The sequence below is a fragment of the Nothoprocta perdicaria genome, unplaced genomic scaffold (assembly GCF_003342845.1).
Source record: "Nothoprocta perdicaria isolate Ctin4 unplaced genomic scaffold, notPer1 scaffold_28, whole genome shotgun sequence".
NCBI lineage: Eukaryota > Metazoa > Chordata > Aves > Tinamiformes > Tinamidae > Nothoprocta > Nothoprocta perdicaria.
In genome coordinates this window covers 316,662-330,592 of record NW_020455510.1, presented here as the reverse complement: position 1 = coordinate 330,592, position 13,931 = coordinate 316,662, and the positions used below count along the sequence as shown (strand labels likewise).

Below are 13,931 nucleotides of genomic sequence, written 5' to 3'. Positions count from 1 at the left end.
GCACACACTGGGAAACGGGAAAACCGGCCCCTGGGCGGGCCGCAGAGAGCAGTCCCTTTAAGGCAAGATCTGGGATTTCTACACAACCTTAGGTTTTTAAAAAACAGAGAAAAGAACTTGTATCAAAGATCATACGTGCTTCCAGAGACGGCTACCTGTAGCTCGTAAAAAGGCAGTAAGAAAAAATTCAGTGCAAAGTTCTAGGTTAAGTTTAATAAAGAAAAAGAGCGAGTCTTGGAGCAAGCAGTTACTCTCAAAACCAAAACCGAGGCTGCAGAGACAACTCTATCTCTGGCGGCAGGTCAGATGTGAACAAGTGAATGCGGCCCATAAAACAAGTGAACTAAACACGGTATAAAAAGCTGTTAAGCTACATTTTCAAACAAATTCACATACTGGCAGCTCCCAGCCCAGAGTGGCATATTCCTCTTTCCCATCGCTTTTGTTTGGATGCAGTACACTAAAAGCTTATCGCAATGCAATCAGTTCTCACAGATGGAGYGCAGCGCCAAGGCCGGATCCCAAGCACAAAATTAAAACTGTGTCTACAAAAAGCTTTAGCCAGTAAATATTTTTGCAAAAGGAAGGGGAAGGCACAAAATGAGAAGACTGTTAAATCAGAAGTCAGGACAAGTGCTAACAATAATACAGTACTATAAATTTTCTTACCAGAGTCCAGACAACTGTTAAAACTGCAAATCATTCTTTCTAAAATGATTTTAGTTTTTTTATTTTGTGCTGTAAGACACTGTGCTTTAATAGCAAACTGCAAAAAGGCAGTACATATTGCTTTAATTTTATTTCACAATGGAACGTTTCACAAAAACAGTAGTCTACTTTCCTGTGTTTAAGTGACTTGCGATTCTGATGATGGAATGGAGTAAGTCTCAAAAGCATCAAGTGAGCAGGAAATATATCTAGTTAGTTGTAGTTTATATTATTTACATGCTATATACTAAATGAAAACTATGCAGAAGATAGCTCATAGAACTGGGATTTTGTATTTTATTAGTGCCCATTAGTAGCAACCCACTTTTTAACATTTGAGATATTTTTAGCATTTTAATTATACCTTTACCTAAGAAATTGGACCATGGATATTTTAGGCACCAAGAGATTCAAGTTTACTTCTCTCTTCTGTACTGAAGGGAGAATTGTCAGTAGCAGGGGAAGGAAACTGGATTATGAGAAATCTTTTTAGTGTTGGGCAAAAAGACCTGCCTGTACTGTTGCATTGTTCATCATTCCCCATTTTAAATTTGATTCCACTGGTAGTGCCAAGTCTGCCACCCATTTCTCAAACCAGTATTCAGATCTACTGCTGAACACAATGTGCAATTTAACTCTCGCTTTGTCTAGACAGATTACGCCCATATTAAAAAATGAGTACGGTGAATAATAAGGCTATTCTGTAGTGCAGAAATACCCACTTAATTAACCAGTGGTATTAATGGAAAAGAGTAGTTAACATTCATACATTGTCACAATGCATTTCAAATATAATGGTGTTTGACTGAGGAACAGTGTTACCTCAACCACAGAAAAAGAAGTGACCAAGTTCCTCTCCCAAGGCTCTTTAATACAACTCACCTGCAGCTTACTCAGCAGTTACACTTTATTTTCCTTTTTCTTTTTCTTTTTCTTTTTTTTTTTAAACTGGAGGCCATCAGTGACCTGGAAGGTACACATAAGTAGCCTAGGTGCGATACCACTTTTAATTTTGTGCTTGAATTAGTTCTGTATTTACTCACTGCACTATTTGAATTGTAAAAATTTAAAAACAAAGTTTCAAAACTTTGAAAAGAAAAAAGGTAGCACACATTCAGCCAGTCTTCATTCACTTTGTAGAACAGATCATGGGTAGAAGGGCAGAAGGAATTCACATGTTACACTAATTATGAAGATCAGTTGAAATGATGTTATTTGGAAATAACAAATTTTCTCTGGAAAAGATTTCCAGTAGGACTTGCACCTTATTGAATGTGAAAATACTTCCCCTTTTTAAGGGGATAAGAGTTAGCATATACATATTTAAATACTAGAAATGAGGTACAAGAGAAGCATTTCAGTTATAAGGCACCATTATTTACAACTCCATTATTGGCACTCACTCCAGTAACTCCTAGAGAAGCATGAATCTGGGATCAGATGCAATGCCACGGAACTTTTCCAGCCCTTCAACRTTCATTTCCACAGGTGTGAAACTAACATTATTTTACCCATTGATGCTTCTGTGATGCCTGGTTAATAATGGGAATGTAATCCTGAAAAATATTCATTCTCTTTGATTTTCTCCAGCATCATGCCATATATGACATAATACAGGGGACAAAAAAAAATACATAAACCCAAAATCCACTACATCCACAGGCCTAAGTTTTTGATTAAGTTGTGGTGGTTTAACCAACAASGTCAGACTGTTAATTTGAGTCTTTCATATATAGTTTAGAAGCCCTTCTTTTACCCGCAACTACTAAGAAMCATTTACATTAATGCTTTGATAACACTGCATGAGAGTAAGCCAGTAATGATTTTCTAGAAATCCTCAAGATTAGGCTACATGAACGTTGGTCCAACATACCTGTTGAAATGCAGTCTCTCTTATTTTACAATGTACAAGTTACTTTCAAGTAAAAAGATGCAAAAAGCACAGGTGAATACAATTGGTCTGCTCTTACTCAGCTGTAGCAATGAGCTCACAGATAAGGTACAGCAGTTAGTTGATACCAATTAACTGTCTCCTTGCTTAAGTTGAAGTCCTTTAGTGAGAGTGTAATTCCACCCAAGAAAAAGTTCTCACGTAGCGACTCTGCGCTGAGGACACTTAACTGAAGCTCTCTCTGTTTCAGKGTCTCCATGCTGTATCCACTGTACACAAGCTAGAAGATAAAAAGTTAAGAACTTTTTTTTTAGTTATCCAAGTAAAGTTGCACCCACCGAGTTCCTCTTCTGACTGCCCCAATGACAAATTTAAGCACTGCTTATTAGCTGCATGCCAAACATTTAAAAAGGATGTTTTTTAGTCGGGAAGTACTGTTCACACAAGACTTTTAAATTTATTCTTCTCCCCATTAATTCAGAGCAACTGGAATATAAAGTCATTTACACTGGCCAATTTATGAGTAGAGGGAAGGAGCTGGGTGGACTGTGGAATTAAAAACAAAATTCAAAATATTAATCTTAATACGAGGTTATTCAGACTATAGRGAGTTGTTGCATATTAAATTTTGACTTGCCATTTCATTGAAAGTTGGATTTCTTGTCTTTCGAGAGATTTTGGTTTTGCGTTTAGATGTTTTGTGTGTATCTGGAAGTAAGTATGTTTTTACATAGGGATTTGGATCAGCACCATCTTCTGTAACCTGCAACAACAATAACAAAAAAGACAATTTAGAAAACTAATTAGTACATATCCATTTGAAATCTTTTTCAATTCTTACTTATTACCATAGAACTAAACAAAATCACCCACTGAAAAAAAAAATTTGGAGGGAGACGGGCATTTTCATTATTACTGAATCAATCTACATAAAGGTCACTCATRAAACAGAAGAGCTTTTGGCACCAAGCTCAGTATCTCAACTCACCAGATCTTTGATGTGCATAACCATGATAAACAGAGTGCTGTTTCTATATGATATTGATAGCTTCACTTCTCCTCCCACTTTGCCTGAGGTAGGACTTGATGGAATTGCATCTGAAAAGCAAATAAATAAATAGTAAAAAAGCAACCCATAATTATTTCCGCACAAAATTTGCATTTTACAAGTCTTACCAATTGTTAATTACATGGGGGGAGGGGCGGGGGGGGGAAAGGACAAGCTTTAGATCAAATTTGTTTCTGATTTTCCTTCTAACTCATCCTCCTCTTCAAAGAAAAGAAAATGCATTCTAAGAACCAAGTATGAGGTTTTAAGTAAAAGCCTTAGGTTTTTTTATAGCTTGAAAAATTAAAGTGAGCATAAAGAGGGTCCTGGAGGGAAGAGGCAAAGGGATCCTAAGAAAGCTGGTTACTGTTCCCAGGGTCACCTCCTCCAAGCTCAAGAACAGTCCATTGCACTGTTCAGAAAGCCAAACAGAAATGGTAGGAGACCTGCATGAAAAAARCAAGAAGCTCCTGACAAATATCAGATATAAAAAAGTAGTATATGGAAGATGGAGAGAGCGACTAGTAAAATGAGAAGAGTATAGAGATGTTGGCCAAGTATGCAGAGGATAAGACTAGGGAGGCCAAAACCCCACTGGAAGCTCAATCTGGCCATGTTTTCATCTCCTTCCAGCTGTACACAGACAGATATTTAAGGAAAAAAACACAGGTGCAAAGTGCTAAGATTTAACTCACTGTAGCCTTTGCTCACTGCAAGTTTTTGCTGTTGTTTTGGTTTTTTTTTTTTTTGCAAAAATCACACTACAAAGGGCTTATACAGCAGTCATCCTTTTACAGATACCACCCCCTGAAAGTGTTACCTACCTGCAGGTCTGGCTATTCCATCTATTCCTTCCACTTTGTCATCACGAAGTAAAGGATGGAAAAAAGTATAAACCAGATCACACTAAATTTGGAAGAAAGATTACACGTTAGTTTGAGTGTTAAGAAGCACTAACATTTGAATGCTTTCATTGGATTTGCTTATTCAAACTCACTTCTGCCACCTCTGAAGAACTGTTCATCAGACTCTGTATATAGCTGTTGAGCTCCACTTTTCTTTTAGCTGCTACATCTTTTATATGGGTTCTTCCCAGGACCATCTTATTAGGAAAGCTACGAGCAAAGAATAAGATTTAATTTTCAGGTCATTTCGCAGAAGTACATTTAGGTTTCATTGCAATTTCTATCCAGAAGTGCTGAACTCTTATTTCTGTTGTCCATCACAGGCAGGGCTACAGAGCATATTAGCTACATTGCTAACATGCAATATCATTACAGCAAAGTGAAGAAACATTTACAGAAGGTATCTTTTTCCTTTTGTATCTTAATTGCTAACTTTCAGGACCAGTTAGGTCCTCAGCACTGTTATCTCCCCCTTGTATCACAGGACTTCTTTTCTTCACCCATCTGGTATCACAGCTGCTACTTTCACTAAAATATTTATTACCAAGTTAAGAACATACCCCGGTAACTTCCAGAGAGGAAAGAGAATACCAAGCTTGTTGTGGAGCTCCTGGAACTCATCAAATGTCCGGAAGACAAACGCTGGTTCAACCTGTCCTTCTCTCAGAACTCTCACTACATAGATCTGCCCAAAACACAGAATAGTAGCAATATTATAGGAAATAATTCAACTTTTCTTGAAAGTTAACTCTTCTTTACTACTCTTATCTTCTCTTCTATATATTTCACAATAGGAATACTTGCATTTTTTTAATAAAATTACCAACAATCTTACTCTGGTACAAAGTAACCATGATTTTCCTATAATGCAGATCCACATGTGGCAACAGGATAAAGTGGTTAAAGCTAAACTGTCAGTACTGTCCCTTTGAAGCTTGAGTAGAATTTCATACTTTTTCTCAGGGGCACAATATTCTCATACACTGGTGCGGGATGACATCCASACATATATCTCTGTGGCCAGAACTCCCACGAAACTTTCTGGATCCTGACTGCGGCATAAACTAATTTCCTCAGTCTGATTCTCTCAAGATTCTGAAGGTTTCCAGTTTTTAAAAGTGGTAATTTGATGTACAGACACAGGTGTACTGCATTATGTGAAAACTAATTTGAGAAAAGACTGGGAATACATTTCCCATTATACAGTCATCTACATTACTATGAAAGGAAAAAAGAAAATTGAGAGACTGTATATATAAAATTATGTTCAATGGACTCATAAGTACACATTTAATTCATATACCCAGAAGAAGTGTGCAACTAGGAAGAGGCTTAAGACCTGGACAACAGACTCTAGAAAACTTCAGCTCATCCTAAAGCTGACATCAGTGCTTAATATCTATGATTGTATTTATTAAATCTCTGACAATAAAGGGGACCTAGATACACTCCTCACAGGTACCTAACTTAAGCCTAAGCAAAGCGAGTCCTGGTCTGGACTAGTTCTCTCACAGCAAGGAACAAGTCTTCTTGGAAGAAAATGCACAGTACTTTTGCTGAATGGAAACAGGTAGCACGCACTTACATAATGTTTTTCTGGATTATACCTCTTCTGATAGGTAAATACAGATACTTGTTTGATTCGTCCATCTTGTTTGAGAGAGTATGTTTTAGCAGAGAATGAGAGGATGGGCTCATCATTAGAAGGCAGACCTGAGAAACGCAGCTGAGCCAAGTTGTGAATGAAGAAATTAAACTTCGTGGCAACACTTCCCAGACTGGATTCAATCAACCTACAAAAGGAGTAACAAAAAGCAATCATTTCAAGTACTAGAGCACATGTTAGTACACATAACTATTTTGTCAGTCCATCTTCTTTCAGGTCTTTAAGAAAAATAAAAAGCAAGTCCTTAGCAATGGAGAAACACTGATTATTTAACTAAAACTTATCAAAAGGCTATAGTAGTAGTATTCTACCATCATTTAACAGGAGATTCAGTACTGAAAGTTTAGAGTAAGTTTTTGTCTAAATGACAGCTTTATAAAATAAGTTAAAAAGTTTATGGATACTCATGCAGTTTCATTTATCACACAAGTAAAATAGCACATTTTGTAACATACAGCAACAACCCAGTTAGACTATATACATGCATTCAATATTTGACTGTCTCCCTTTTCCTTCCAATATGCAAACTGCAGCATGCAAAACTCTTGTGAAAGAACACTTCTTTACATTGCATATATTACAGAGATCTCATCATATACACCACTACCTAGACMTTTAAGATGCTTTCAAAATGAAAGTCTCAAGCAGCAGGATAATCTACTTTCAGAATTTCAAACAATTCAGCACGAGACAGCTCTTCAAGGCAGCTATGTATTTTAGCACAAACACTTTTCTTATTTGAAACTGATGTTACTTAGTTCACTGCATAATCATAAAATATTCATCYGTTTTCCAATGCAACTCTTCAGCCTCCACAGATGTGTTTGTGAATATCTCTAGTACCTCCAGCATTTTCCTGCAGGAAAGAATTCCCAATAGAAGGACAATGCAGTTGGATATTTTAGTGCTGTTTCACTTATCTAGTACCTTGTAAAGAAAATTGTAGCTTCTGCATCTGTTGTTTGAGGCTGGAGAGCATCCTGGACATACTTCAAGTCCTGAACTCCACTTAGCTCTGGTAACCCTGAAGAAAGCATCTACAGGAAACAGAAATTTCAACTTAAATGGTACCAGTATCATTTCACTTGTAAATAATTAAAATACTTATGTCAAACTGATTTGAGATCCAACTAAACTGCTGAACAATCACAATTATAGTCAGCAGTAGTTACTATCATCACCATTTCTGTCAAGTTAGTTAAAAGCAGCTAACGAAACAGTTTTTGTAGTGTAAATTGTGCTATCTTCTTGATCATCTTTTTGGTAAGAGCTACATAGCAGCTAGAATTTTAGAAGATCTAAAGATAATTTTCCTCCAAAGTTCATTTAATATTCTGGCTTTTAATAACATGCATTAAAAGCTTCTGCAGCATAAAAAAACATACAATTAATTCAAGTCTGTATCATAGATTTATCAACTTTCAAATGAATTTAATAATTACCAGTGAAAGCAGGTTCAGGAAGAGGTTTGCATGTTTTCTTATTAAGTTGTATGCTTGACAACAGAGATCCACAAACAGCTGAAAGCGAATGGTGGGTTTTTCACCCCCATTAATGACATAAGCCATATCTGATGTTAGCACAAAAGGTGCACGATCCCTGTTTAAAAACAAAGCATTTCTATGTTAATTATACTGGCCATCCACATCCTGTCATTCAGACTCCCTAAAGTACCCAAAACATTTGCATGATACTCAACCTACAGGAGATGCAGAACAACACTTGGAGGCCAAGTTACCCCAGAATGCCTTAGAAATGATGCATCTACATTTAGGTAAATAAATCCCATACCTCATCTCCAGGAACACCGGCACCTTAAAACATAWGTAATGAATATACTAAATATGCATGTACTTATAACAAATATAATGAGTACCTGGCTAAAACACAGTTTCTGTACCCAGGATATAGATCATCTTTCCCTACTCAGAGAGGGGAAGAAATACAAACTTATTGCTTATTCATTTCTGTAGTATTGCCATTCGCTATTGTGTTATGATCCAATTTCCATTTATTTCTAATACATGCAGATGATGTAACAATTTTGGCACTCAGTTTCTCATGCACTGATAAACTTACATAACTAGCATCAAATGCATAATTACATGAACTTAACTACAGAAAATACCTTTTAAAGCTACCAAACATTTGTGCATGACCCAAAAATTTCCCAAAGTCAATGTGAAACATATGTCCTGTGTTTCGCAGCATTATGTTGTCATTGTGGCGGTCACAAATTCCCAGCACATAAGTAGCTACACAGCATCCTGCACAGGAATAAATGAAGTTCTCGGAAGCCTGGAGGGGAAGGGGAAAAAAAAAAAAAAAAAAAAAAAAGAGTGAATTGAGACTATACATCACAGGAAAACACTCATGCATTCATTGTTCAATTCTGGCAATAGTACAACTCAAGCCAGACAGGACATCTTCTAAAATTGTCAGTTTGCAGACGATGGCATTTGTAAAGAGTCTACTTCGCAAAACTTTGTTTTGCTTTTAAAGGTAAAAGAGAAAACAGGAGATGAAGACAAATTTTAAGAGACAGAAGAAATAAGCAAGCAGAGAAAACACCATAGGCTATTTTCCCAGTGTGTTCTGGTCAAAACAAAGTATTTTACTCCTAGCACTGAATGTACAAGCATTGAAGGGAGCYATTGCTCTGAAACCCTAGAAAGGAGCAAAAGCCATTCCTCCCTGTATGAAATTCAAAGCATTTTTTCTATATCTAATCTAAGCTTTAGAAACTAAACTTGAAAATTAATCTTTCACACTGTTTTGTAGTTGTACGAAGATTTTTGATTTACCCTTTCTGAAATGCTGGAACAGAAAATGCATATTTCCTAAAGATTTAAGAACTGAAGTGTGAATGTCACTCTTTCATAAAGTGATATTTATCAATTTTAAGGGCTCTTCAACAAGAATGAAAAAAAAAAGTTACCTTTTCATACTCCTCCTCTGTAGGATTATATTTTCGCAACCATTCTGCCAGAGGTTTGTCTTTAAAAGAACCTGTCACTCCATACTCCACTTGAATTTTCCTAAGCGTATCTGAAGCAGGAACAAGCTCCACCATGCCTTGATGAAAAATATAATAAGGTGTATTTACTATCTTTTTCACTTCAAATGTTATTTTATACTTTATTTTCACCACATGATTAAAATTTTCTTGACAGTAATAGACTTCCTAACTTAAATTTGAATTCTTTCAAAASCCAGATAAAAACACTTCTATGAGTGTACTAGGCATTCCAGACTATTTCACCAAGTGGGATGTGAAACACAATAGGAACAAATCCAGCTTACACTGCTGCAGTTGGTTGCACTTGCTAGAAYGCTTATATAAAAGCATACTTGGACTCAAAGCTCTATATAAATGTTTTGGATATAATAAACAGCAAAAAAATATTGTGATACCTGTATTTTTCATGCATGAAAAATTTAAGTAATCTAGTCACTTTAACCGTTTCAAGGCTGTAAGGTGAAAGAGATGTGCTGCCCTAAAAATAAGGCAAAGGAGGCTTCTCATGCAGCATCATGTGGTAGAGACCAACTAAAAGCATTTGTATAGATCATCCAAAAAATAGAAATAATTTTATTAACAAATTTTTACTTCCATCCTGTAAGAGTTATTATAGGCAGGGCTATAATTATGTTTTTTTCCTATTTTTCCTCTTTAATCCTTCAAATATTTRCAGCAGCAGCAAAGTAACATGCTATGTAATCAAATCACAGTCCATAATAAGAAAAAAAAGTCATTTTTTCCTCTTAAAATCCTAAGTTTCACATAAATTTGCTCTTTTCTGTTATTATTGCCAACTTAAATATGTGGGGAAAGTTGTAAACAATGTTTTCATCATGCTGTTCCAGGGCTTGTAGAAATAAATACTGAAGTTTTTGTATATCCTTTAATATGAAAGTTCTAAAATCATTTCAGATACAGAATAGTTTAAAATGACTTTCATTCTTAGTACTATTATGGATTTAAAGATGATATTTACATCATCTCAAGTCTATATTCATTTCTGTGTTTTTTTTCCTGTTGCCTATCTTCTGGAAGTAATAATTTCTTAATAATTTTGGACTTTTTCTTTTTTTGCACRTTTCAGCAGATAAATCTTTCTAATTCAAATGTTGCACATTCAAAGTACTTCAAAAAATCAGCGTTGACTTGAATACTTTCAAAAAGCTACTTGTCATGRAAGATTCAGGACTGCTATGGCACAACTATTTTCTTGTGTTGCAGTAAGGACACCAGTAGGGAAATCTGGCTTTTATCATTACACAAAGAACCACTGTTCTTTGACAGCAGACTTTATAAGAATCTCAGAATTCAAGCACACAAATGCACATATAAATGGAATTCAGTTCTTGGGAAATTCAGGATAATTCAATTTTGCTATGCTTTTGAGAAATAAAATTCCTTGTATGCAAGATATTTGGCCTTCCCTTGTTTCCTGGCCCTGCCTCTAAGCAAAAATCAGCAGGGTTTTACTATGAAGAGTAACAAAACGCAAAGAAATTGAGATGGGGAGCATCAGAGTTAACAGGTGGCATCTGGCTTTGCACCTCGATCTTTTCCAGTTGAGAGGCACTTGAATATAACCATCCGTAGATCCAGCCCCTCCTGCAGCCAGATCTTATCCATAATCTTAATCATCTGCAAAGCCAGCATATCTTGTCGCAGATCTTCTCCAACCTCAAGAGAAAAAAGAAAAAAGATTAGAGGATGTCGTATAACTTCCACAAAACTGATGCTGGCAGATTTTAACTGCTTTTTTATAGTAAGTGTTACATTATACTGCTTATTTCCTCACAGCTATGCACCTGAAGGGGTAACTGACAGAGTGCAATTAAGGTTTCACATGCACTTGACTTATTTTTCAGATTTTATAATGCGTTTGCACAGTGGTTAACTTCTGAAATTTTACTATTTAAAGTCATCTTAAGCTAACAATGACTCCTCCTTATTTTTGTTGTTGAGTTTAATTCTTGTGTCTTACCACTGAGAAGAACTAAGGAAATGGCTATTTGAGGGGAAACTGTACTTGTCCTTAACAGAGGCTATTAATTTCTAGTACTAGCAATTATCCTATGCAACTTTGAAAAGATGACACAGTTAACACTTATGTACGTATCACCTGGAAAAATACATWATTTCCTGCCTAATAAGGAAGTCACGGGCGTATATTCAAGATTCTCAAGTTTTTGTTTACATAGATTCAAGTCAGTGCTACAGTGAAAGCTCCCAGTCCCTTATAAAAAAATTATTCAATGAAAACTAACTCTTTTCAGCCATTTATTCTTTTTGCAACTGTTTATCTGTTAAGATAGTTCTAGATATAGAGCACCAAACACTATTTCATTCGTATCATCTATCATTCAACGATTTTTCTCTAATAAACACAAGCAGCCTACCTTAAACATCACATTAATTTCTTCTCCCAGGGGGTCTGCATTTATCAGTGCAACCTTCAGTGGTACTGCATTAGAGCTGAAGAAGGAACATGCCTAAAAGCAGAACTCATATTAATTCATTTTTTAAAAAACAACAACAAAACACTATTTCCATTGGCACATAAGGCAGGACAATCACTGCGCATACTCAGGCTTCTTGAACTTGTGATTGTGGTGAGCACATGTTTTGAATAAGAGTGGGTTGGCTGATATTAATCCTTGTACAAAATACAGTACTATAACATGGTGAATTTTTGAAATAAAGAGTGAGCAAAAAGCGATAGCTATTTTTCCAGCAACTATTTAACATCTAAAAGAGACTATGGGAGGGCAGGGAGGAAAAGAGGTTTCGCTGTTTTCTTACTTATCTGCTTTCAAGTATGTACATGTAACTTAATATTTATTGTAAAGAAGGAAAGTAAAAGGAACCACATCACTTGATAGGACTAAATCCAGTGTGAAAAGAGTTTAAGCTCTTAATCAGGCATGACAGTATGATCAAGCCTRTAGATGAGCAAATACTACAAAAACTTGCAAAATTATAGAAAAAAAGGATGTACCTTCTTCTCTTACATTATCACTTGCTGGATGTACATAGCAAAATAAAGCTATTGTTTGTAACAGCACCTCCGCTGATTTTTCCAGACTAAAACTTTTGCCCATGTATAACTGAAAAATAATTTAAAAGATTTCAGAAACACTGGACACACCATACCTTAATATTTAGCTCTTTTGCCACAAGGCTAGGATTGAGAGGCAAACGGCACTTGTTCTTCAAGAAAAAGGACTGCACACATTCCATGCCATTCTGCAAGACAGCCTGCAGGCAAATAAATAAATAAAAAGCCCATTATTATTTTCCCAACTGAAGTGTATAGAAAAATCCATGGACAAAGTTATTATGAAGCATTGTAAAACCAAGACCTAAGTTCTCAGTTATCAACAGGATGCCCAAAAGATCTATATTTTTACTGCTGTCTTAACTATTCAAAATACACAAACCTAGAAATACAGAACTAATATCACATAAASTGCTTTTCAATTTGTTAAAAATACATAACACTTTCACAGATCTTCCCACATTTCATACAGCATTCTAAAGATTTGATTTACTGGATTGCTTTCAGGGTGTACTCAGTCTAATCTTCTTAAAGTATATTAAAAACTTAATGAACACACCTGTCTGGTAGATCCACTTGCTTGCTTTACTTTTTCTGCTACCATTCCAAAAAGCTGTACCAGTCTGGTTTGCTTCTCCAGCTCCTCTCTTAAGCCTTTTCCACAGACTGAAAGGAAAGCTCCAAGAATGTGCTCATACCTTACACCAAACTTGACATCATGTAGTGTATCCTTAAGAAGCCTGAAATAAAAGRCGCAAATTACTTTTCCCTAAACAAAATATTGTAAACAATGTAATAATAGTACTAAAATACTTAAAATAACCTTTACTACAAACATCTCAAGCTACTGATTTACATGACGTAAGGATTTAAGGTTTTGTTTTGTAAAGGCACCATCTTCTTCTTCATGAAAAAGAGCATTTCTATTTTGCTTACTATCAATTTTGTGCAACATTCATTATTATAAACTGTGACATTAGGGTAGAATATTTATTCTGGAAATATTAACACGATAGTAAATAAATTACAAGAATAACTGAACAGAGAACATCCTACCAATACAGGTAGTGAGCTATTCGAATGCTTCCCAAAGCCCGAGCCAAAATGAATCTGACAAGAGCACTGTCCAGGTAGGTTTCATACTTCATTGCCTAAACATAAAGAAAATGCACTCAGTTTAGTTCTAGAAAAAGACTAAGATTTTTGACTAGTGCATCACAAATACAAAACACAGGCTGCTTGTTTTTTTCTTTTCCTCCATATCTAAGTTATTAATGTGGTAACATTTCTGTTACCTATAGTCAGCAATTCCTTTGTTTTCAGGAGCAAGAATTTGAAACTTTTGTGTGAGCATGAAGTCTTACTTGGACAAAYTGAGGAAGGAAGTCTGTTAATTCATCATCGCTTAATGCCTCTATCCAATTCACAGCTGTAGTTCGCACTTCTTGATCAGCAAACCTAGAAAGCCACCACAAATACACATCAAGTTTATATTGTTTGAACAGTATTTCCACTCTCCTTTCTTTTTTCCCCCAAACCAGTTAATCATAAAAGAACCAATATAAAATCTGTGACAGTTGAAGAAAAGACTTCAACGTGCCAGGCCATTCAAAGGCATTACCTAACAGGCAAACATACA

General features: G+C 35.7%; 1 protein-coding gene across 1 annotated transcript in view; it reads right to left on the bottom strand.

Moving 5' to 3' along the window:
• Positions 1-1,801: 1,801 nt before the first annotated feature.
• Positions 1,802-13,931, bottom strand: part of PIK3C2A (phosphatidylinositol-4-phosphate 3-kinase catalytic subunit type 2 alpha) — a 63,073-nt gene continuing 50,943 nt past the window's right edge. Inside the window, exons 20-36 of the mRNA XM_026041144.1 lie at positions 13,657-13,750; positions 13,349-13,443; positions 12,852-13,032; positions 12,388-12,492; positions 11,634-11,726; positions 10,785-10,914; positions 9,157-9,293; positions 8,347-8,516; positions 7,661-7,817; positions 7,146-7,255; positions 6,138-6,345; positions 5,113-5,237; positions 4,645-4,762; positions 4,472-4,553; positions 3,588-3,697; positions 3,237-3,362; positions 1,802-2,879 (exon numbers count right to left, since the gene is read on the bottom strand). Of these exons, the coding sequence (XP_025896929.1) occupies positions 2,697-2,879; positions 3,237-3,362; positions 3,588-3,697; positions 4,472-4,553; positions 4,645-4,762; positions 5,113-5,237; positions 6,138-6,345; positions 7,146-7,255; positions 7,661-7,817; positions 8,347-8,516; positions 9,157-9,293; positions 10,785-10,914; positions 11,634-11,726; positions 12,388-12,492; positions 12,852-13,032; positions 13,349-13,443; positions 13,657-13,750 (2,224 nt within the window). The 3' untranslated portion in view covers positions 1,802-2,696. The remainder of the gene's footprint in view (positions 2,880-3,236; positions 3,363-3,587; positions 3,698-4,471; positions 4,554-4,644; positions 4,763-5,112; positions 5,238-6,137; positions 6,346-7,145; positions 7,256-7,660; positions 7,818-8,346; positions 8,517-9,156; positions 9,294-10,784; positions 10,915-11,633; positions 11,727-12,387; positions 12,493-12,851; positions 13,033-13,348; positions 13,444-13,656; positions 13,751-13,931) is intronic.